The 26,138-nt window shown below is 38.3% G+C and overlaps 1 protein-coding gene across 10 annotated transcripts in view; it reads right to left on the reverse strand.

Annotated features, from left to right (window-relative positions):
* Positions 1 to 26,138, reverse strand: part of ENOX1 (ecto-NOX disulfide-thiol exchanger 1) — a 370,196-nt gene that overhangs the window by 37,191 nt on the left and 306,867 nt on the right. For all 10 annotated transcript variants that reach the window (XM_083854594.1, XM_083854596.1, XM_083854591.1 and 7 more), the window contains 2 exons: positions 25,389 to 25,506; positions 5,428 to 5,612 (listed from right to left, as the gene is read on the reverse strand). In XM_083854594.1, coding sequence (XP_083710720.1) covers positions 5,428 to 5,612; positions 25,389 to 25,506 — 303 coding nt within the window. The remainder of the gene's footprint in view (positions 1 to 5,427; positions 5,613 to 25,388; positions 25,507 to 26,138) is intronic.

Here is a 26,138-nt window from a genome sequence, read left to right on the forward strand (position 1 = left end):
CCATCTGAAAATTGATTGGCTCTGCTCTAATGGCTGGAAATGGTAGAAATCCAACTAATTTCAAAGGCAGCATAGTGAGGCCAACAACAGTTACCTTTGGATTTTCTACTCAGAAGAGTTACTATATTTTAGAGGTACATGGTCTTGCTGAAAAAGCTGACAGATGTCTCTTGTGACACCTCTGTTAGACAAAAGGGTTGTCATTTGTCACCCAGTGATGGTACTGTGGAAAATGTGTGCTTCCCACATTCCTCATCACCAAATATGTACCCTGACCACTCTCCTTGCAGGGAGCAAGGAGTGTAAAGAGAGAGCTGCAATACAATCCAACAACAATTATTACCCTCCCAAGCACAAAAGTGAGGCATATCTCAGACAAAACAGTCCTACCCTGCATAAACACTGAGAGCCTGAAATGAGGTTTAGGGCTGGATGTTAGGAAAAATTTCTCCACCAAAAGGGTTGGCCAGCTTTGGAACAGGCTGCCTAGGGTAGTGGTGGAGTTACCATCCCTGGAGATATTTAAAAGATGTGTAGATGCTTAGGGACATGGCTTAGCGGTGAACTGGGCAATGCTGGGTTAATTGTTGGATTTGATGATCTTAAAGGTCCTTTACAACCTAAATGATCCTGTGATTTTATGATTGCTAGTCATCTGGCATTTATCAGAGCTTTTTAAAAAAGATGTATCAGTCTCAGATGCACGTGCTATTTATTTTACATATTAAATGATTAGTAAACTGCAAAAGAAAGTTCTCAGTAGCTAGGAAATGTCAGGAGCAATGTGGCCTTTGCAGAAAGACCTTGAGCTGCATATTGAACAGCAAGAACAGGAGGGTATTGAACAGGTGATGATTAACTGTGTACTCTCTGCCTGCGGCACCAAATGGGGAAGGGTCTCTGAGGTATACAAAGCAAAATGCACAGTCAGTGGTTCTGGCAGCTCCTGGCTTCTGGGTGTTCAGGTTCACAATCTGCATTGCAATTCACATTAAATTGGTATTGTCTGGGAAGGAAAAGAAGAGAAGACAAAAGTGGACTTTTATCACACTTCATCAGAATGACACCCATGTGGATCATCAGCAGGGCCAGAAAATGTTCAGTCTCCTGCTGAGACATGCTGAGCTGAGTTGGTGGCACTCACAGCAGTGTCAGCCTTTATGTCAGCCCTACACCTACCACACATGACTTTGTTCTGGCTTTCCAGCTTGAGCACTAATTTTAAGAGAGGCACTGTGGTGCACCCCTGCTGCTGCAATAACCCCGTGGCTGGGCTTTAATGCACCCCTGCCAGCAAAGAGGAGCCTGTGCTGTCACTGTGTGTTAGGAGTATGATCCCAAGCCCAGCCAGTGAATCGGGCCCCTTAGGGGATGGGGGCAAGGAGGTGCCTCTTAGATGTCTCAGACACACCCCAGCATGGGCAATAGCAGAACTGTAGGCACTTGTATACCTTTCCTGGAAATAACATAGATGGAAGCATGATTGAAATGGGAATTTGTGGATGACACCTTTGCCTGCAGGAGCTAAATTCAGCCCATCATGCTCAGGGAGTTATGAGAGGAAAGAACATTATCCTACATTTACATGATGCAATGAAGCACCATGCAAAATTACCAGCCTATTGGCAAATGTATCAGTTCAGGAATCAGCACAGTTACACAAGCATTGCCCACTACCTTGGCCATTCAAGCCTGACAAAAAAAAGGTGGAGCTAACATGTTAAGTTAGAGCCACATTAAAGGAGATGTGCTCTGTAGACTCAGGAATAACTTGAGGCTTAAAACACTGCACTGGTGGCTGTGCTGTGGAAGTGCTTTATAAACAATCCTGAATGACCGGTAAAAATCTAAAATTTACTCAAACACATGGTAATGAGTGTCATCTCCTATGTGGCAAACTGACATTTTTTTTAAAGGCTTGCTAACACTATCAGTTTCAGACAGATTGTATAAAGGATCTGGAACACATCATTAATTCAATAGAGACTCACTGTCAAATTCTGAGCCTTTGCTTCAAAGCATAAAGGTGGCAAGCACACTTCTTCAAGAATTATATTTGATGGACAATATACCATAAAAGTGTATTTTTCATGCTTTGTTCTTGGAATGGCTGAAAGATTTTTTGAGAATTTTTTTCAAAAGAATTCTGCTTGCTATTCCACATGGAATATGCTAAATTAAATGGTTAAAATTGGGAGAAATTATATACCCACTGAAAACTGAGCCTTATAATTTCAAGCACTAAGCAGCACTACTAGGTGATATTTTCTGCATTACCTATAGTCATGTGTCTGGTGAAATATTTCAGACAGAGAGGCAAGATTAAAAAAATTCTTACAGCTGTGCTGTGAAGTGTTGTAAAAATAGTTACAACTAAAACATCCTTTCTTGTGATCACAGTCTTTTTTAGAGCATACCAAACACTGCTGGAAAAAGAGCCATTCAAAAAGTGATCTTCTTGGTATGTGTATTCTCATATAGAAATAAATTGAAGGCAATACCGCCTATGCAGCAGTGACAAGTAAATTCAATTTCCATCTCAAAATCAGGTAAAGTGTCTCATTTGTTACCATGGATACAAGACATTATTTCCATTTGTTTGAGATCTCACAGTGGGCATGAAATTAAACTGTGACACAGTTTTATGTAGGAAGTTGACTAAAACCTCCGTAAGTTCAATGTCATTAGTCCAAAGGATTTTCTTTTTTTAGACACAGCAAATAAGGAGGTTGCTGCTACTGCCCATAAGGTACACTTCATAAACAAACATCTGTGTGATTTTCCTGATGCTACTTTGGATCAGTGGGAGTGATGAAAGAGAAAATAAACATTCAGTTCATCAGTCCTGCAAATACAGGGAAGAATCCTGAAAAACATCCAGATGGTAGAAGTACATTAAAAATACATTGGTGTTGTGTTATTTGCTACTGTTTGGCACCAAATATGTTTACAAAAAATGTCTTGATTCTGAAAATGCATCTGATTTTTTCTCAGATAAATCTGTTTTTCAGGCTGAAGCTCAAATAACTTGTTCTCTAGTTTTCAGAGTTAGAGTTAGAAGAAGAAGTGTATGAAAAAGTGGAGGAGAATGAAGAGAAAAGAAGAAGGAGAAATATGTTTTTTAATGCTGACATATATGAAGGGTTCAGGAATTCTGTGGCATTCAGTTTACCTCATCTGAAATTAATTTTAATATATACAAAAGGATAAAAGGGAACACAGGTCTTCTTGTTAAATTATTTATACTCAGGTCCTGGGTATATATTTAATATTTCATTGTGAGACTGATTTCCATAGATGCTGAGCACCCGCTACTCTGACGGATTTTAGCTAAGGTTGTCATCTCTCAACATTTACAAAACCAAACTGAGATAAAACTGAGTCTACCTAAATCAAAGGTTTATTTCTACATATTCATGCATTAAGTGCATGAAAATCACAAAGGTTATGGGATGTCATGACTATGGCTAATTACTGAAATCCAAAACCATCATCCAGCTGCTTAACTGACTGATAATTTCCCACCAAATATTCCGAACTTCACCTCCCGTGCTTCTGTGTTGCTGCTCTCCTCAGCATATTGTCAGACTGGATTATCTGCAGTGTCTTCTCCAGCTCCTTGGGCCATCTCTAATTATATCCCATTGGGAGCAAGTAGGTCTGACCCTGAGATGGCAAACTAGAAAAATCGAGAAACTCACAGCAAAACTGTCACGAACACAGAAATACTCAGAGGAACAGGGACTACAGTGTCCATGGCCAGCTGAACAGAGAGATAAGTCAGTCACTCTGTGTTATTGATTTGCATTATTAACATTTGCTTGAAGTTCAATAAAAATCTATTTATATTCTACAGACTTGATTACACTTCATCCAGACCTCAGACAGAAAATTATAGTAATGCCAAATGGGTGCTAGGGCTCCAGAATTTTTATTTAGTAGTATATTATGCCTACTTTTCACTATTTTTAATGGAGAATTAGCACCAGGATGAAACATAGCCCCATCTTTACATATGGTGTTAAATTTATTAAAACCAGTGATATTTAAGTATCCATTTATATAAGGATAAGATCATGAACAGACCTCAAGCTTATCTAAAGTATACAGAATCCTCAAGTATTTCTGAGTAATGACTTAATTCTGAAGTCTGGAAAAGATTTTATTCCTGAATTATCAATTACTTATTTTCAACTTTTAAATTATTTTGGTCAGACTTACTCCACTATAAAATAAATCACCCTGATTTTGTTAAACTCTGCAGGCTTAAAGGATCTTGTGTTGATATCAATACGTGTATAGGGTTGCTTGTGCTCTGTTACTGGGTGTTGGGATTTACAGACTTTCTGGGATCCATGGGTACCAGGACAGCCATGCAATTCCCAACTCAACAATGCAGCTCATAGTAAATTAGTATCTCCTGGGTTTTACCACAAATGCAGCTTGGTACAGTCTGGAAGTGGGTACAACTTGTCTCCTTCTAGAATCTAACAACAGGGGGTGACAGAGGGGGTGTGATGCTACAGATGAAGGAAGCAAAATTAACCTCTGCAGTGCCAGGCTGAAAAGCTGCACTCCAGCTGGGAGCACAACCCAGCACTGTGGTGAGCCATTGCCCTTGTGTTCTGTCACGTAGCAGCTGAACACAAATGCCTGGGCAGGGAAGATGCTGCTCACATGCAGGCTGGATGAGGGCTGCTTGTGTGTCAGTGGACATGTCAGACAACACAGTGGGAGCAGTCTGGATGTGCTTGCCAAGACTCACCCAGCATGGTGTCAGGAGCACACTAACAAATAAGGGATAATAATTATGATAAACTGACACCCCTTGCCCCTGCAGGGACATAGTACAGTTTCTTGTTGACTGGTGTTTGAGAAAAAGCTTTTTTTTGTTGCACTAAACCACTTAAAAACTGTCTGAATGAAAAGGTTACATCCATGGGTCAGCATAAATGATAATAGCTCAGGAAACAGCACTGATGTTGCTAACGATTTGCAAGTTAAGGAGGGTAGTCTGGACATGCTGATGTCTCAGTCATTTCAACAATAGCAGAAAAAAATATGCAGATGAATGCAAATGAAGACACCACAGAACATTGACTATGATATATTAGACAATTTTTTAAAAATTTTTGTGCAGTACCAGGGCCAGTTGGATTAAGTGAGAAGAGGAACAGAGCAATTTGCTCATAACTAGCAAGTGCATAAGGAGTTTTCCTGAATGATCAATGGGTTTGCAGTTTATGAATTCCTAAAATGACCACGCTTAAATACATCCCAAAATTCTCCTTCCTTTTTGCCCATCTAAAGCCCCCATGATTTTCTAAAAATAAATCAGGACCTTAATGAATAGTCTTGAGTACAGCAGAGACCCATGGTACCACTTTCCCAAAATAGAAGACCTGTTTTTTTCCTCCTTAAAAATACCTGCTGCATGCCTTGCATTGTCTGTTGTAGGAACTGCAGCTGCTGGTCCTTGGTAAGGCTTTCCTCTGTTCGAAAGAGCTGTCCTTTCTCCTGCTTCAGGAGCTCCACTTCGTTCCTATAAGCATCCAGCTGCCATCGGAGACTATCGTTCTCCTCCTTTAGTGCATATGCTTGGGCAGCTAGAGCTAAGAGAAAATGAAAATGTGAAAAAAAATCAGTGAAATGGATTGTTTCTTTTCAAGTAACACAGAGGACATTGTCTGGAGAGATGACAATACAGCTGAACGCCAGTGAGACATGGCAGAGCTGAGACAAGACCCAGCAGACCTGAACATGATTAGGTTCTGGCAAGGATTGTTGCTGGGAGGTTATTTCCTGGGATGGAAGAAGCCATAAAGTGACCCTGGATAATTCAAATGCTACTTGCAATCTGGCTGCTAAATTTAGGCTTATATTTTAGGAAGAAACTGGCATGCAGTCCAAGGGCAAGGCACTCACCAACTTTACAACGTTTTCCCAGTGATGTTATAGGAACTGATACAGCCATTTAGTATTTATACTTGCACAGTGGCCAGATGTTCCAATCAGGTCTGTGCTAAGGAATTTTCCCAATGTAAAGTTGCTGGATTTAGTCCCATGAGAGAGGAAACACAGAAATTTCTCTCCAGCCTTGCTATGAACTACTTCACAGCAACAGTTATGAGGAACCATTTAGACAGAAAAATGATGTAATAGAAAAAAATTATATAAAATGCAAATGCCGAAAAAAATGTTGGCACTACAAGAACATTACTACATTAAAGGCATTGAAAGACACTTAAGTCATTTCCTTAGGAAGCTCCATTTGGCCCCCTTTCAATTTAGAATGGCATTTTTATTATCATAACTGATAGCAGGTGTTTGTGAAGAAATCGATTAGTATGCAGGGATGGAAATTACATTTGCCAAATGACTTGCACAGTCTGCAATATAAGCTAAAATTTGTGTAGCAAAAGGCAGAAGGCTATAAAGCATGTAGTAGGGACATTATTTAAATAAATTATCCAAACATAAATACATATAGGGAAAGGTGGCATTCATTAATTAAGGATGTGGCTAATATCTTTTAGAAGAACCCACTCCTGGTAGTATTTATATTTGGCAGGAGCAGTGGTCATTTGGCATAGCAAACTGCCATACCATGCTATTTCCTTTCTTGGAACCTGGTAACACAACAACATTACAGAGCAGCTGTAATTAAAAAACAACAATCTACTATAGCCAGTTCTATCAACATTTGGTAACTGAACCACATAACTGATTTACATTCCTGATTAAATGATTTCAGGCTTGGTATCACAGAATTCCTTTTTGCCCACCTACAACAGCAGTATGGTTAAACTCCAAATGATATGAAATTGCATATTAACTCCATTTAATACCAGGCACCTCTTGACTAGACCTTCCACAGATAAAGAGTCCCCTGTTCCCCATGATAACATGATTCAGCACATTTATGAAATTATACCAATAATTAGGTAGAATGTCACAATATTTCATTAGCAATAAAAATGTTTTATCTTTGGTAGGACAAATCTACCTTCATCTCAGATAATTTTTACTAATTTTAAAGTAGTACAAATGCATTATTCAAAATAAAGTACAGTCAGCTACTATTCAAATATAGACACAGATTGGCCACTATGCTTAATTTGGGTATTTTACAGAACCTCTCTGCAAGATTTAGCAAGAGTTACAGTATTGTTACATCAAATTAAATTGTTCTGAAAACCATGTAATCATCCTTCCATGACAAAATTTACCCTCAAGAAATTGCACTGATGAGTCCAATGGGCAAATAAGAGGATGAAATACTGCTTTTAGTTTTTATTTTTGTAAGAGTCAACAAGCTATAACAAAAGAAAGGATTAAAAAAAAAAAAAAAAGAGGCCAAGCAAACAGAAACATTGGTCCAAAAAAATCTCAAGTCAAAATTAAATATTTTGTGTTGGAATGGACCTATAAACATTATTTAGTACAACTTGTGCAATTGTCTCACTACCCTCATCCTAAAGTATTTCTTCCTTATGTCCAATCTAAACCTATCTTTCAGTTTGTAACTGTTTCCCTTTGTCTTATCACTAAGCCCCTGGTGAAAAGTCTCTCTGTCATTTGTACTCTCTTACTTCTAGCAATTAGACTCTCACAAAATTTATACCTTTTGGGGGTTTTTTAATGCAACACTAAACTCTAGCCAGAAAGTGCCTAGCCTTCACATCCCTGAGAACAAGAACAGAGACCATCAGGGATGTACTCAAGTTTCTACAGTGGCTTGGGAGCAGTAGTTCATCAGCTGCTCATTGTCTATTCCAGCTCTCAAAAAACTTGAGAGAGCTGCTGTACAAGTGGGGGTGTGAGGCCTGTGTATTCCCCTGCTGAAACATGGGTTCTGACCCAGATCAGGCTGAGGTTCAGACTGCCTTACCTGGAAAGGCTGCTTGACTATATTCTGTGCCTCACTACAGCCTAATCGGAGAATTTATTTTTCTTTCTGTACATCTAGGTGAGTTCAGGGTATTAAGGAGGGGCTACAGACACCAAGAGATGCCTGCTACAGGGTCAGCAAAATGAGAGAAATAAAAAGAGACAGAATATCTCACAAAAGCAAGTAACCTGTATGTGATGAACCTATTAGAGTTTTAAAAATAACTAATCCAAATGGAACAAGTCACAATACATAGGAGCAATGAAGGTAACTGTCCATTTACCCTACAGGAATGCAATGCAGGTTTTTATTGTTCAAAAACAAAGTTGTAGCTCTGAATGCTATTATGTCATTACTTTAAAAATTATATATAATATATAATATTAAAACCTGTATAGCAATAATTACATTACAGTGCTATCAAGAAGTTCCATCCAAGGTTGGTGCTCTGTTCTTTCCTGCACACCAGAAGACAAAGGCTGTGTCTGGAAGATGTTGCAATCTATTTTAAGACAAAATGAAAACATCCCAAACCACCTAAAGTGAGAGAATAAGAATAGAGGAGAGATACGTTTCTGATAGGAAGGATTCCCTCAGGTGTACAGTGCTTTATCAACATTATTATACACCTAGGTGATCATCCTAACCACTCATAGCAGAACAAATAACAACTGAGTCCAAGGCAGAAATATGTTCTTAAATAAGGAAGATGCAACACCTATAGCAACAGAGTGTAACAGAGTATTAAATGGCCACAAGCTTTTAAATGAATTAATTATAGATAAGAGTCCATAAATGATATGACATTAACTATATGTTATATACTTAACTATTTAATTTAAAGCTAAAAATAGTTGGTCCCTAACATGTAAGGACAGAACAGTTCACGGAAAAGGAGAATAAGACAAAAGGAAGACATCTGACAGACCTCAGGGTGTCCAGCTCATTCAACACTGGGTAACTGTTCTAAACAAAATCAGACACATTCTTTTTCTTGACCCAACATAACTATAATTTGAAGATATTTATATTTTAGTGCACCAAGATTAAAATAACTCTGAATTCATATCAATGTCTCTTTTGATTCCAAGCAAAATATCTATTCTATAAAAATCCTAGAATTTATTTTAAATTATATTTCATTCACAACAATTATATATAATGATATATGATTTATTATATAGGATGTAGACAAAGGCACTTCACTGAATATTAAATTAAAAATAGAGGAGAATTTTTGAGGAAATAGAATCAGCATTTTAAAATGTAATTTTTTCAAATTGTGCATAATTTTTTTTGCTAAGAGTTCACTGACAAAGCTGATGAATGCAGTTGTAGTTGAAAAAAATTTGTTCATCTCATCTCAAGCAATTTTACATTTGGTAGTTCAGATACTCATCTACAAAATCCCTCTCTGAGGCACACTAAAAAACATCTTTGGATAAGAAGACAATGAACGCTGAAAGCATTTACAGAAGAACTATATACAAGGAATCTATATCAAAAGAAAACTGACAACAATCCCAAATATCTGTCTGTGCTGCAAGTAGAAGAAAATATTCTTACCTAAACAAACACAGCTGGAAAACAGCTCAATATTCTCTTTACAGCATTTTCACTGAGGGATGCAAAATGATACCTGCCAGCCTCAGAGAAGCAGCTGAAGGAAGATTAGACATACATACGTGGGGGAATCTTTGCACTGATATTTCAAAGACTTCCAAGAGGTTAGTGTGATTTCTTTGTGCTGAGGTAGAAGTGCTATATTCAATTTGGCAACAGGCTCAGCAGCAAGATAGGCTCCATTTAGTGGATCCACAGTAGATCCAAATCAAAAAGACATCCTCCTCAATACAAGAAATGACTGGCTGATTAGAAATCCACTGAAATTTAAGGACATAGTCACTGATGGATGTCCCAGAAGAAACAAGCAATTAACTTTATTTTTCTAGGGCATCTACCTTGAATAGTTAGGAGAATGTGTTCTTCCTGACTAGCACTGATCTGTAGTTTTCACTTTCACCTGGTACTCAGTGTCTGCATTTAACCTAATACATATCAACGCCCACGGGAGCCAAAGCAGAGTAAGTCTTCACAGGTGATATGGGGCAATTGTAGTCTTTTATGACCCACATCATGTCATAGTGGCCAGTATATAAAGCTAACACCCCACATCTCTGAATGTGTTTATTTACTGAGGACTTTAGGGAGAATTCAGTATTTTCTACCATTTCTACTAATGCAGATCTGCACTGTGGATGTCTCATTTGATGATGCCCTAATAACATTACACTTAATGTTAATGAGAGTCCACTAATTTGCATACTGAGGACACACAGAGTTGAAAAGCTAAGAGTAGGTTATCTCAACAGCCTGAAGAAATCTGAAAGTAGTATCTGAAAAACAAATGACAAACACTAAAAAAAGTAACGGAAAACCTGCCTGTAAATTCAGAGTAAAGATTTACCGTATGTCCTCCTAGCAGAACTTCTTCCATAGTTTATATTTCCTGTAGATTCTTCTATACTTGTACAGAAATAGATCATAAAACTGAGAACTTCTGTGACATTTGTCCAGACTTTTGGTCTAATCAGCAGAATTTTTCAGTGTTTTTGAACTGTGGCTGATATATTGATATAGTGAGGCAGATGAAAACAGAGAAAGAGCCTACTCCCAAACCTTCCTGCCATCTGAGTTCTACTAATGCCATTATTCTGATTTCCTGACTTGAAAACAAGATTTTAAATGATATAATGCTCCTTTTGATAACAGCAAAAAGAGAAACATCAAAACATCTCAAAACAATGTATATTAACGTAATTTGTTTCATCACTCCCATTGCAGAGCATTTTCAACATCACAAAAGCCATCTTGCAAGACGCAGCTATTTCTTCAAAGAGTTTCAGCTTGAGGGACTGAACAAATGTGAGTGGAGAAAAATAAGGACACAAAGTTCACAACTTTGTATAAATACAAACAATATTTATTGTTTGTATAAATACAAACAATAAAAGTTATCCCTGGCCTCTAGCTAGCCTGCTTGTTTTTCAAATAGGTGAACTGTGAAGCAGTACAAGTGGAGGAAAATCAGCAAGGGAAAATGTTTCTGGAGGATCTGGAAGGACATGAACTGTATTTTGATGCTGTAGAAAACAGGGCAAAATTCTACAATAATGGCATTTGTCACTAGTAAGGAAGATAGTCTTTGCAGAAGTACAGTTTGGATGGTCTTAGGAGATAGAGTGGGTGGCATCCCTGCTCATGGCAGGGAAATTGTAGCTAGAGAATTATTAAGGTCCTTTCCAGTCTAAACCATTCTGTAAGTCTATAACTAGATAGGACCACTGGACCCTCATTCATTTTCACCCTCTAAGGCTGTGCTTAGTGCTCCAGCCCACTAAAAATTTAATTTTGTGCTAGAGTCTAAGGGTCCCGCCACTCAATGGCACTCAATGTGTGTCAGTCAGTAGCCCCACACTTTGAGATGTGTGGGAAGGTCAGGTTTGGAGTTGTGCAAGGTGGTGGGAAGGAAGGCACAGCCCTCATTGCAGATGGCAAGCTGTATGGCCTCTGAGGTGAAGGGACACATTGAGCAACTTGACAGATGATAACCAACATCTCCAGCACCAAGTGTCACAGATGACCCTTCTCTCTGTAATCTCCAAGAAGCTTTCTGAAAGTGGAACACTTGATAAGTACACTTTGGTTGCTGTGAGGCATCTTCTTGAACCCACTTCACATTATCAGGATCCCGAGTCATCTAATATCTAAAGTGGTCTTGATCCATTGTCTTGAGTTCCCAGAGGACACTTGCTTTTCTTTATGGAAATTTACCAAATACTTGATAACCAGTATAGTGCTCAGATGTCAATGACAAGTGCATAGAAATATTAGCAGTTAAAAGCAACCTTCTTCCTATAAATGCAATCCTTAACAAATACCTGTTTCATAGTTCTCCCTCATTCCTGCAAAAACAGACTGTCAATGGAGTTTTTTTTAAAAAACACACTTTGCTTACAGCTTGAAAACAGTTAGCTAAGTATCATCAATAAACTCTAGAAACAGAATTTGCATGGTATAAAAATAAATAATTGGGAGCAATTACAAGCTAACCTAGCTGCAAACAGGTTTTTTTTTCCTTCCCCCTTCAGACATAATGCAACCAAACAATGAGGAGATTTCCACATTATTTTCAAATGCTAAGCACATTTCATTTGAATGTCTTGGTACCTGCAAATTTAAACTCTGAGGGCACTAATTATCCTATATGAGAAGGGTTTATTGTCATTAATGTTAGTGGGAGTTAGGCCATACACACTGGGAGGGAGATTTACTCTTTTGCAAAACCTGTTTAATTCAGGTGCAGTTGCTTCAAAGTCCTTTCCTTACCATGCAGCCTATGTTCAATGCAGAGAAGCTCATTATACCAGCTACATTCATGATGGTACCAGATGTTCAAATTGAATAATCATGGGAATTATTTTCAGGCTTCCTTTTCACATAAAACTTGGTGGCAAACAATTAGTAAATGGAAGGATTCAAAAAAAAAAAAAAAAAAAAGGAAAGAAAAAGAAAGAAAGAAAGAAAGAAAGAAAGAAAGAAAGAAAGAAAGAAAGAAAGAAAGAAAGAAAGAAAGAAAGAAAGAAAGATAGATATAATTAAGTAAGCCTCTAACAAAGCTGGAGTATGACTATTTACAAGGGCATGTAGTGAGTGGACAAGGAAAAATAGCTCCAAACTGAGAGCAGGTCTAGATTAGATATTAGAAAGAAATTCCTTATTGTTGATGGTATTGAGGCCCTGGCACAGGTTGTCCAGAGAAGCTGTGGATGCCCCATCCATGGCAGTGTTCAAGGCCAGGTTGGAACTAGATGATATTTAAGGCCCCTTCCAAGCCATGATACAATTCCATGAGTCTATTAATCACAATTTTATCCATCCCATTCAGGACAGACCTCTTCAAATTTGAGACATGAAAGTGTTTCTCTGACAAGAGATTTTTATCAGTTTACAAAATTTCTCCCTGCTTAGCAGACATCAGCAATATCCTAGGTTTACTACACCTGTGGCTCACCAACAATTTATAAAGGCTTATTATTTCTTGTGTAATGAAGCACATCTCTTTGCAAATACCAGAGATGGTGCAGGGAAAGGGAGGACCTATTATTATCCAGCTGGGACTAATAACAAGAAGTCGTAGGCAAATGTTGGCTCTGCAGGGGACTAAGAATGCCCTAGAGAGCAGTGCTGCCAACTCTGTGGCGTTATGATGAGTCCCGTGATATCTCACATTTTATTTAAAGGCCTAGAGAGATCATTAACTGAAAACCTCTGGTTTAAGTTTCTGGAATAGTGGCTTTTGAACTTTCTAGACTGTGGATCAGTATTAGTTCTTCCTTTTTAATCATGCTCTCACAAACTGAGTTTGAATTAAAAACACTGAAAGACCACATAATCTAGCTGTTTCACCAGTCCAAGGAATAAAGATGTAGATTACTTGCTACAGTCTTACAAGTCATCACTGACTCCAGTGATCAGTTTGGGATAATCGATCTGGACCTTGTGCCTGCAGAAAACCCACTTGAACAGTGATCCAACTTTCTCCAAAGGGCTGCAAAGATGCAAGATCAATTTCCCACTTTAAGCCAATCTTCCTATCCCTCTATTTGTAACCTCCTATCTTTTACCTTTGCACTAGTTCTGTTCAGTTCATCTCCAGTTCTAAATGCATGAGTCCATCTACTTGCTCATTTTTAATTCCCACTTGCCTGACAAGGCCAGATGTTTCTCTCTTCCCCCACTCATACTTATTTTGCAGTACATTCTCTAGTCCCCTGTTACCCAGATCTGTCCCAGGTAAATTGCAGCATTAAGCATTTTGGACTTTTCCTACAAAGATGTCACATCACATTACTGAAACGAATATTTGGAATTTGGAAGAGACTACATTGTTACAATAATATCAAAGCCTGGCATATTTTAGGTTTATTTTACTTGACAGCATCTCTTTGGAGAACAGGAACCTTACACAGCTGCTAAATGATATTTTGACAGTTGCTAGTTAATCTGGCCCATTGAGACCAGTTTCTGCAGGTCACCTCTTTAAAGCAAAGGGCCCTTTCTTCCTCTACATTTTGGGTTGCATTTCTTCTTCCACCAACCATGATATGCACTGATACCAGCTGACTTGGCATATGTATAAGGAGAGACAGGAAAGCGAAGATGTGGCTGTGCACAGACATCTCTGATGGGTGGACTTTAGTCAAGTAGGTTAGGAAGAAAGCCATCATGGTAAAATGTAGGAGTATAACTTTGATGAAAAATATTAGCATTTCTCAGGTATTTTCAAATTTCACAAAAAGTCACTTAACTTCTCTTTAGTGTTTGTGATAAGGTGAATTTTCTGATACTTTGTGTTTACCAATAACTGCTGCCTCAGTTAAACATGATCAATCAAATAATAAATCTCTTTTAGAGGTTTTATTTTTTTTTCCTAATTGAGAAAAAGGACTGTTACAACATTTTTACAGATACTTTTCTTTAAAGATGCTAGCAAGGAGGTGGCTTTTTCCTCTAATCAATATTTTCAAAATTACTGTATTCATGTAGTACTAAAAATGAGCAGAGGAGATTTTAGTCTTAAGGGTGAAGGAATGAAGAAAATAAGAAAAGTGCTGGTTACTGGGGAAATACCATGTGGAACTGATGGCTGACTCCCACACCAGTAATGAAAAATGCTGCCTATACTACTGCTGTTTTGCAGCTGAGGGTACAGACACTTGAACTATGCATAGCAGGAGAGATGCTGATGAATGCTGAGTGTTTTGTATATGTTACATAATCTTACATATATTGCACAAAGGTATTGTATGCATGCATGTACATGGGATACATAAATCACTTAGGATACTCAAGGATTATTGTATACAGGTAAACCTCCATGTAGGTGGGTCACTGATGGTCACTTCTTAGGAGTCAAAGTGCCTCCTGTATTTCTGCTCAGACTTTGTCAGCACTGGCATTTACAGACACATGACTGCATCACTGCTGTTGGCATTTGAACTAGGAACTGCATGCAGGCTCAACACCACTGTGAGAACTTGAAAAAAAATAATCTGTAGAATTTATGAAAAAAATGCCATTGGTTCTTGGAAACAATCTTGACAGTGTGCATGTGAATCCCTCAATTTGTCACATTCATTAGGGAAGAGCTGATCTGAATGATTTAAATGACTGTGATGATCTGAATTGGTCTGATTTATAATAGGAAAATTTTGTTCATAAATGTAAAGTGCTTTCGATAAATGTGAGGATAAACCACTTTTGAAAAAAATTCTACTGCACCTTAAATTGTAGGAGAGCATTTATCCAGCTATCTCTCTGACCTTGTAGTGGATTAGAGGGCTGAGTTAATTTTTCTTTTAAAATCATGCATAATACTGAAATACTTGCTCAGTTACTTTTGCCTTGGATAAAAATGGATTTTAAATGAAAATACATTTTTACCCCTTTATGCCTTAGAAAGCATAAGCAAATGATGACATGAAGCTTGTAATTTTTGACCCTTACATTCAGAGAAAATTTTTTGAGCAATTTATCCCTTATGTGATAGGAAGGGTGTTCAGAAGAGCTGTATCTGACAGCTCAAACCTCCTTTTCTCCCCTTCTTCTGCTTCCAGAATTTTCAGTATATGCAAATAAAGGCCTCTGTGCTTTTCCACAATTTACCATGTTTAGCAGGTATTTTCTCAGCTTCTGAAAAAAAAAAAAGTGTTGCAAACTTGTAGATAACAGTGTTCTACAGAGCTTAGTTAGGTACTTCCAGGCCTTTCAGAAACATTTTATTGAAATTTGCAGAGAGTGTATAGCTTTGAAGAGATAAGTGTGAAATAGTCCTTGTAACAGATTTTCTGAGTAAGCCACGACTTAGGACATTTTATCTGTGGGTGTTGAGCAGAACGTGAGTGCATACACTCCGACCAGCAGGGAGTAGCTTGTAGGATCAAGGTTTTACAGCACAGACATCTCAAAATCTTTCAAAAAACATTATATGAGACAGATGACTATCTCAGAACAACATAGGGAGAGTTACCGCTTTTTATCATGTTCTTCCTTGACTGTTAAAAATGCTCACTAGTCTCCAGACAAATTTAAGCAGGAAGATAGTCTGTATCTGACACATGACAAGCAATGGAGGAAGTGGTGTTAGGAACTAGCAACCACCCAAGTACCTCCAGGGAGGTACCTGGTTGACATGTGAGGTGGGCACTTGGCTGTTGTAGAAGCAGACCACCATCACTGGATCCAAGTGTTCTAAAGACATGCTTGCACAATTCTTGCACCTGATAAAACTTGCAATGCATCGAATATTTGGAGGGCTGCATAAATAAACAAAAGATTGCAAACTATTTTGCTCACTGAAAGGCAAACAAACAACAAAAAAACTCAATGAAAAAAATCCTAATTTAAAAACAAAACAAAACTAAAACCCACCACCAACAAAGCAAACCAGTTTTCTGTATGCTGGTGTTCACACACTGGAACTATCAGAGAACTGGAATAAAATGGTGCAGTATCTAGTTCTTCAGTCTGCCATTTCACAACCTAGAGGACAGTTCTCTGTTTTCTCTTCTCTTTGTCATGAATCTAAATACAAATAAGACTAAAAGAATATCACTCACCTCCAAGCAGCTTTGAATCCGCTTGACTTTCAAATTTATGAATCAAATCCTACAATATACTTGTCATGAAAATGCTATACTATGGATATTTGTCATTAGTAAGAAGCTTATTTTCTTGAGATGGCCTTTATCCAAAACAAGAGCAGGATGTCATAAAACTCCTCTGAATCTAAGATTCATTCACCAAAGTAGAACAGCATCATTAACTGGCAGTATTTTAGGGATTTCTGTAGCTTCAAGCAGGATCTCTGCTGGGTGTGTTTTTATCTCCTGGCATGAAAACACATCTCAGACTACCAGTTGGCTGGACACACGAGGAAGTAGAAGATTCATGCTTTGAAAAGGAAGCTTTTAATGCTTTGGAAGCTTCAGCCACCCTTCCTTGCATGTCCCATGATATAAGAACACTCCCCAAACCTGCAATTATGAGCTTAGAAGCTTGTACTGACATTAGACAAGATTCTGCTTTCTGATCATTATCTCCTCTGACATATTGGCAATTGCTGACAATGCTTGGAAATAACGGCAGGTAAGAAGGCACCTTAATCTCCACCTCAAGCAATATCTGCAAGTTTCTCTGATGTGCCAGGGTGAGAAGGGCTTCTAAAAATAAGAGGGCATGAAGGGCAGCATGATTAAGAAAATGTCATCAGATCTAGGTCTCAGTTTAAACACTAATAGAAATGATCTTTCAGTGGAGGTCAGAAATAACATTTAGGCTAAAGCCACTCTTGAAGGTATCTGTTCTTTGTGCTCTGTTCAGAATTAACCACCTTCACTGTTATAAATAGGGCTCATTCTCTTGAAGGCTAAATATGAAAGGAAAATCACAGAAGTTTTATATTGGAGAGGGCACTGTAAGGAAGGTCACTTTATAGAAAGCATGAAATGTAATTTGGAGAAGAATGCTAATACAAGCTATATCAGATTGTGAGGAAGCTGCAAACAGCATATGTTCTAATATTGTCTTTTATTGATTTTGCTGCCAACATCCCACTTCAACAATGTTACAGCCTCACTTCAGGACTCTTAATGGAGGGGGATGGAGAAAATCAATATACAGAGCTTGCTTCTGCTCCCATTGAATTCAATGTGAGTTTCATTATTAACTGCAATGAGCAGAGGACAGAGTTCAGACTGTTTCATCATTTTGTGTTTGTTTATTCTTTCCCTTTTTATTTAACCTCCTAAGGGGCAATGTGTATTTTTATCCTATGTTTTAGAAAAGTCCCATTTAAATAGGGCAATCCCCTATCAAACTGTAAGTTTACATGTTAGAAATGATGCCTTGTTTTATGAAACCTAATGAAAAATTATAGCCTGTATCCTGAATTGAGAAAGTTATAATAAAAAATATAAGACTTGAAATAAATTCTAATAACAAAATCATTTTTTTCTTACAAATATTTTCATTCCAATATGAAGCAAATAAAAGCAGTTTAGTTTTCACTGACTTGTAAAATATTACTTTCAATGTACATTGTTTTCTCAATTACGAATAGATGGGATGCACCTGAGCTTCTTTTCGCTATTATTTTAATGCTATTTACACAAAATGAAATATGCTGAAATTATCTCCAAGAATTATAAGCATCATCTTCATTCCAACAACATGCTGTTAATTTTGTTCTAGCATGAATGCAAAACATATTTTAAAATGCTGTCAAAAAGAGACACTTAGAATGTCAATAAAATAACACTAAAATAAATGTAAATTTAGACTGTTGTCACAAGTGGCTGCTTGGTTTTGTGAAGATGTTAGGTTGCTATAGCATTTTCCATAGCAACTTTGCATCTTATTACATAAATAATCCCTCAGTGTCCTTAAAGCTTACTAAAAACAGGATTAAATCTATTCTCATATGTAATGATCCTGCATAAAACCTTATCAGTATGAAATACCCAGAAAACTTGATAAATTGTAATCTAGATAATACTATTTCTGGCAGTGGAAAAGCATCAAAGCACAACAGACTTGTTTCATAGTAAACAGGACATTCTCCTATACCCCATATTAGGAAAATACCTTTGAAGTGCCTGTTTCCTCCAAAATTTGGAAGTTAGATATAACTCCTTCACTGCTGTATCCACAGGACCAGCAGAGACCTCCACCCTGCAGCCTGTGTGTCATTCATGACTAGAGGAATTGGCCCAGTACCTGGGACAGGACAAGGCTGGTTTTATTCCCCAGGCACCTACATTCAGCCCTGATTCATCAAGACTTTTCTGCTAAATTCGGCTGCACAAGAAGCATTATTAGAGGCAAATGGACTTAAAACCAGGGGCATAAAATTAGGCCCCTACCTACATGTGTCCTGTACTTCAGCCCATTTTTGTAAAAGCTGTGGGAAAAATGGAATGCATTTTATGGCACACAATTGGAGCCTGCCTGATGATAACAGCTCTGAACTGGCATGCTGTGAAAGACACTAGAGCAGACTTTTCCCAGCACAGAGGAAGTAATCATCTTGTACTGCTTTCTAGTGATCACCCCTGATGGTTCCAGGGAGCAAAGCTGATTGTCTGCTGTGCCCAGAGCATTTCCATTCGAAGGGAAGTTACTCTGCTCACAGAGCTCAAAAGGGTTGTTCAGCTGTCTTCTCTGGCCAGAGAGGGGACTGTGTCACCTACAGTGACAATTCAGAGCCCCACATTTTAAATACCTTCTTTTCTTTGAGAATGCTTCTAAAACCAGGTTGGTGGCGTCTGTTGACAGGGTTTATTTGTTTATCACTGCAGGGCTGCTTATGATACCAACTGCTTATGATACCAGCTGCTTATGGTTTTGAAATGGTACCACTTTATTTAAGGAATAAAAAGCAATGCTAGCCCATTAATTTCTGAAATAAATACATTTTTTTACTTTACATTATGTTTATCAATAAGTGTTTAAAAGGAAAATAGGCAAATTATGAGTTTGGTAAATGCCAATAAAATCTGATACCAAAAAGGTATGGGATGGAGAGTAATGACAGAAAAATAAATCAGACTTTTGTTTGGGAAAAAAAAAAATCGCCCATAAATCCAAAGGTTAGTCTTACAAGAAAGGAAGGGAGAATTATCTGATCTCTGAGGTCAGGAGGAAGAAGATCTGACATGAGATCTGCTGTGACACTTGTTCAGTTGGAAACAAAGAAACAAAGAAAAACCAAAGCTCAGCTCCACACAGCTGGGGCTTGGTGATTTCTATTCAAAGTTTTAACAAGCAATATAAAGCTTTCCTACCAGTTTAATTCACCTATAAACCACAGTTTCCCTTCCATGTGTGTATCACTGCATTCACAAAAGCTTTAGAGAAAGCAAAAAGAGGATTGAATTGCAGAGAAAAGATCAATTAGCATGACACAGATCGCTTTGGTGTTTCAGGCTTTCCTTGAAGACTTGCCAGGCTTGCAACTTTCAAGACAGACTTGTAAACAATATCCCAAAGCCTGTTTTATGCTGTGTGGACCAGGGTGGTTTTTTCAAATACTGAGTTTCACAAGGGCTTATATTCTTCCGTGAGATGGACTGCCCAATATTCAAGCTGCCTCTTACAGCAAGTGACATGGCCGATACTGCAAACATGACAGATCAGTTCAGGACAGCATTAAAGATCCAACTTCAGTGTTTAAGTTTGGCACCTACTTGAGGTATGTTTCAAAATGCTGCCATGGAGGATGTCCTCCCTAGCTTGCAAAGCAGCACCAATCCTAGATGTTCAAACCGGGCTTGCATTATACAACTTGCAATTTATTATTTGCACACAGCTTCCGAGATGTTATTAAGCTACCTCATCAGAGGTAGCACAATGGTGGTGAAATGCTCCAGGGGTCCAGTGTGTAGCCTATTGAAAGTCTGTTGAGCTGGAGGGAGGCCTATACCAAGAAACTTATTATCCATATGTACAGAACAGGTAGTGGCTGAATGAAAGGAAGAACCATTGTCTCCATTTGATACTAGAAAACTGAGATAATACAAATTCATTGATTAGTCCAGGCAGAGGATATGTAGCAGAGCTGGGATTTGGCTTAGAGCTCTGGGATCCTAGTCAAACACCTTAATCACACAACTATCTTTCCTGCACCCCTCTCCAAGCACAGTGTATTTCATTCCTTTCTGCAGCACCAGCCCCACTCTCTCGCTGAAGTTGGAGTTGCTAGAATTAATGGCGTGTTGCATGAACTGCAAAAGCAAAATACTAACTTACCTCTCCTTACATAAAAATAACAGGTAGGCATAAACCAAAATTCAGCTAAACTTTACAAAACACATCTTTACTAATATTTAAAATCACTTTTGAGGCTTTTACATATGGCTCCTTACTCCCTGTGCCAGCAGGTGGGAGAGAAAGCATCCATAAATTCTGATATTCTGAAGATTTTTGTATATCCTCTTGACTCCACCACTGAATCTCTTTTTTCTCCCTTGAGCTAATGCTCCAGTAGCTGCATCTTAACTTTCAAATATATTAACTGAGTTGCCAATCCTCGTTATTATTTTTTCTTAGCAATCTTCCAGCTTTACTTCAGCAATCCTCTTGTCTCTTTCAAACTCCAAAATCCACATTGCAGAAAAATCACTGTTTAAAGGATGTATTTTGGGGGTGGCAGGGCGGGGGGGGGAAGGGGGGAGTAATAGTTGGTCCCATGAGTGAGATTCTCTCAGGTCAGCCTTCTTCCAGCCTTCCCTGGAATGCAAGTAACTTCCAGTCTGTGAAACTGGGAGAATTTCCTATTAAAAAGGCACATGTGACAGTTGAACCAACTTATTGAACACCCTAGGGGGTTCTTCAGGCTATCCTTGCAGCAGTTTGAGATGATCTCCAACATAACAAACAAGCAGTGAAGCTTTCCTTTTCCTTGAAGATTCAGCTTGCAGAATAGAGTAGGGTACTGACTAAGCCTGGGGAGAATGACCTGTAAAACATCGGGATTAGTAGGTCTATGTGCAGGAGATAGTGGCCCAGGCCTGCAGTGTTGAGTAGGGGGTGGAAGACAGGTTTAGGAGATTGCAGATGCCAGTTCTCATTCCAGCTCTGCCACTGAGTCACAGATGTCAATAGGTAACAGAAGCACAATTTGCAGATGAAAGAAGAGGATTTGAGTCTAGAATGGAGGGACACACTTCACAACAAGTCTCTATGGACCTCTTTGGATTGTCACAAGATCAAATTTTCCCAAACAAAGATCAGTTTCTCACATACACCATGATTTGATCTCTTGCATGACTTAATATGTAGCATGACTCAAAGAAAAATGCAAACTATTCTTAGTGACAGCTTATTCATCCCCAAATGTTATTGGGGGTGAATATGACACTAGGGTGTCAGCTACCTGTAACATTCCTCTGTGTCCTGCTTACAGCTGGGGTAGGGTTAATTTTCTTCCTAGCAGCTGGGAGAGTGCTGTGTTTTGGATTTAGTACGAGAAGATTGTTGATAACACGCTGATATTTTCGTTGCTGCTAAATAGTGCTTTCTCTAAACCAAGGACTTGTCAGTTCCCCATGCTCTGCCAGTGAGGAGGTGTGCAAGAAGCCTGGAGGGAGCATGGCTGGGACAGGTGACACAAATTAGCCAAAGGGGTATTCCATACCACAGAGCTGGGAGTATGCTCAGTACTTAGGGGAGTTGGCCAGAAGGGGTAAATTAATGCTGGGGACAAAGTGGGCATTGCTCAGAAGGTGATGAGCAATTGTGCATCACTCCTCTCTCTTGGATTTTATTTCCTTCTCTCTCCTTTTCATCATCATTACTATTACTACTATTATTATTACCATTATCATCATCATATTTTATTCAATTATTAAGTTGTCCTTATGCCAACCCACAACTTACTACTTTTTTTCCTCATTCTCCTCATTGCACTGGGCTGGGGGTGTGAGCAAGCAGCTGAGTCATACTTAGTTGACAGCTAGGTCAAACCACAACACTCTGAAACCCCAAGTCCAGCAACTCTGGACAAGCATTCAAGCACTGAACTTCTCTGCAGTATCTATCAGGGCTTAGATGTGTTGCAGTATGTTTTCAAATGCTGGGGCTGGAATCCATCCTCTTTTTCTCAGGGTGATTAATAGGTTTATCTTCAGATATCTGAGAGGAAAGCTTTCATGCTAACTATCTAGCTGTGAGAAGATGTGATGCACTCAGTGGGTTTTCTTCCAGGAAAGAAGAAATTATACTGGGAGACTCCTGAAACTACACTTTACTGAGACAGAATGAGGTCTTTAGAACACATTCTAAATAGTTGAATTAATTAAGCCTTCTTGTACTAGCAATGACTTAACCAGGCAAACCACTGAAAAAAAGACCTGACGCAGGTGTTGAAGCCTGAGGGAATCTAAGTCACTTATTATAACTTTGGGGTCATAACTTCCCAGCAGTCTTGCTCACACTGTCAAAAAGGGCAGGCTGAAAAATATCCTCAAGAAAATTGTTGGAATGGCAGAACACGCAATCCAGAGCTCTGGAACCATTGAAATCAATTCATCATGTCTCCTTGCTTCAGCGAGTTTTGGATTTAGACTTTTGAGACTTATGTGTGCACGTCGTCCTTGAACTGAAGAGGCACAATATCTTCATGTTATTCAAGTCTTTCTCTTCCCAAGGTTAAGAACTCAGACAAAACTTTTAAGAAAAGGGGTTAAAAATAAAGAAAGTAACAATGTTTTCTTACTGTGCAAGATGGTTTCTTTGTGACAAAAGACTCTTTAAAAAAAGACATTCTTCATACAATTCCAGAGGTTAATGTGAATACAAATAGCCACTCCAGTGAGATAAAGTGGTGGTTCTGGCATGACATACTTAGAAAGAGAGGGAAAAAAAGAAAAAGAGAAGGCAGCTAACACAAATAGCAATTTAAAAAAACCACCAGAAGAAGGAAAGAAGAATCACATTTCTGTACACAAGAGTAATAATAAAAAAGTCCTCTTTCAGTTTATTTTCATTTACTAATGTTTTATACCCAATAGCTCTTTGGGTTTAATTCCAACTTTCCTCTATTATCATTGACAGAAGAACCAAATGCACTTGCTTTAACTGAGAGTGTAGTGTTGAAAGAAGAAAGCCATGACATTCATTTGAGAACTGGATGACTATGTATGCAGCAGGATGGATCAACTCCACTGAGTTTAAGAGGATGATGAATGGTACAACAAACAATGATGGACACATACTCAGGTAGATTCATACTGCTAAATTTTGATTTAGAATGCAGCACAGTACTGGGTTTGCTCAAGTGCTCACATTGTAACAATACAAATAACCTGAAATTGTCTGGGGTAGAACACTGTAGAAATCTCAGACATCAAAACTTTAGACAGTAATGTCTTCTTTCACGCATGAAAACCAAACATGCTTTCCTATCTGTGGTGTTACTAAACAAATGACCAGCACAGCTCTGCCCTAAGCATGCAAATACTAAACCTGGCTGAATTGGTGTTACAGTTCAAAACATTCCTCCTCCTCTTCTGGCATGCAGTCTATATGTATTTCTGGCTCTACCTTCCTGTTGTTAGTTCTAATGATTTTTCTCCATAAGAGTGGACATAGTCAATGTAAAATGATTAGATAGTCATAAAAATTGCTGATTTCTAGCAGTTCCTGGTCTGCAATGACCCATTGTCTCAGCTTCAAACACTCTGCTAATGGTATCTAGAAAATACAAATCCATGAAATTAGCCTAGCAAAAGTTAAGGCTGCCCTTTACAGGTCTTATTGTTGCATTTCTCTTCCAGGAAAAATACTAAATCTTCCCTTAAGAGAGATGTCACAGTAAAAATTTCTTTGCTAGAATGACACTCCTTCCTTTGGTCTTTACTTCTGGGGATCTTCAACCTCACACAGTATCTCGTCACAGAAGGAGCCAAAGAGTTCTTCTCTCTGTAAGTTTGAATTCACACTTTTTGACTGGCATACAAGGACTTGAAATCATGGAATGGATGAAATTCTTTCCTTTCTTACTATGATGCCTGTATGAAAAGGACTAGATCAGGATTACCCTAGTGGAGACTCTCAGTTTATTTCTATATTTTTCCTCCTTTCTTTATTTTTCTGAAAGTTCACTGCTGCCTGGCAGTTTCTAGTCATGCTTTGGCTTCAACTCCTAAAAATTTCATTCTTTATATGAGTGTCTAAACAAGCAAACCCTTGCTAGCAACTCACAAATTAATAGCCAATGCCAAGAAATAGAGCAAAGCATACATCCCAATCATGTTACCAGTTAGTAACTCTGGCAGCTTCTGAGCCACCTCTTGGTGTCCATCCTGGATAGCAGAGTATTAGCAGAAGGCTGGAAAAACTGCTTTTCTTATTCACATTACATGCAGCCTTATTCTTGGACTCATGATAGACATCTAATGAGTGTCTAGTTCATGCAGAATGCAGCACCATACTGTGAAACAGGCACCCTTAGAAAGGCAGTATGCAATCAAAAAAGCCCCACAGTTAAAATGCTATTTCTTACAGAGATTAGAGATTATTATGTCTTTGCTGGAAAGAAAGGTACAGTTTAGAGAATACTGACCAATGCATAACTTGAACTGGTCACATAATAAAATATTGTTTCTACCATGGAATGAAATGCTGTCATGCAAAGCTGCAGGGAGTGCAGTACGGAAACATAATGCTACCAGCCAAGGGCAGAACTGGAGAATTTTCATCATTATAGAACATAGCAGGTGACAGACATCTCCTAGAGACAGCTTGCATCAGTCAAATAACTAATTTATGAGGGTTTAAAAAAAGATACTGTCTTATATAATCGGGTATTAACATGTCGCTTCTCATATGTAAGTTTTTGTTTGCTTTTAATAAAACAACACTTGCATATATTTACCTGAATCATCTACTCTCAGCTTTTTACTGGGATTGTCACCACTGTCATCATCAGACATTTCCATCTCCTCTTCCCGGCGGATTCCCATGAGCTGTTCACTGTGAGCATTTCGGAGCTCCTAAAATCCAAAATTACCTTTTGTCACTATTAACTTCCATAAAGTCATTATATATTATTTAATATCTGTTTTTAATACTGATCTGATTTTAATTAGACATAATTTATCATTGTAATCATATTTATTTGTGTATGAATATTTATAAAAACAGAAGCACAGGGAATTCTTCCTGTGAAAGAACTGAGTTTATCAAAGGTAACACTCAGGGAAAACAAGAGAAAAAGTGAGTGATCTTAAGGTCTGCTAAGCATAGGAGAATGTTTTAACAGCAGGAATAATATTTAAAACTGGTATATAAAGCAGACTGATAAAGAGATTGTCAGCCTGCTTAAAGGATAGCTAATTCTTGCTTTCCTCTGCCACTTGGGATACAATTCATTTGGCCAAATGTACAAAACACAAAGTTGTATTAACTAAAAGGCACCCTAAAAGTGCCTTGTTCTCTCTGCTGATTGCAAAGGGAGCCGAGAGCAGACAATGCAGATGAAGAGCTGTATATTACAAATATTGAATACTTGTGCCTATTAGGCCATATGAATCCCTAATGCTGGTCAAAGGAATCTCACTCTCTGTCCATACACCCAGATTGCCTTGGATTTAAAAGACCCAGTCCCATAACGCTGGCCTGAAAA

Source organism: Zosterops lateralis (genome assembly GCF_965231275.1).
Source record: "Zosterops lateralis genome assembly, chromosome: 2".
NCBI classification, from domain to species: domain Eukaryota; kingdom Metazoa; phylum Chordata; class Aves; order Passeriformes; family Zosteropidae; genus Zosterops; species Zosterops lateralis.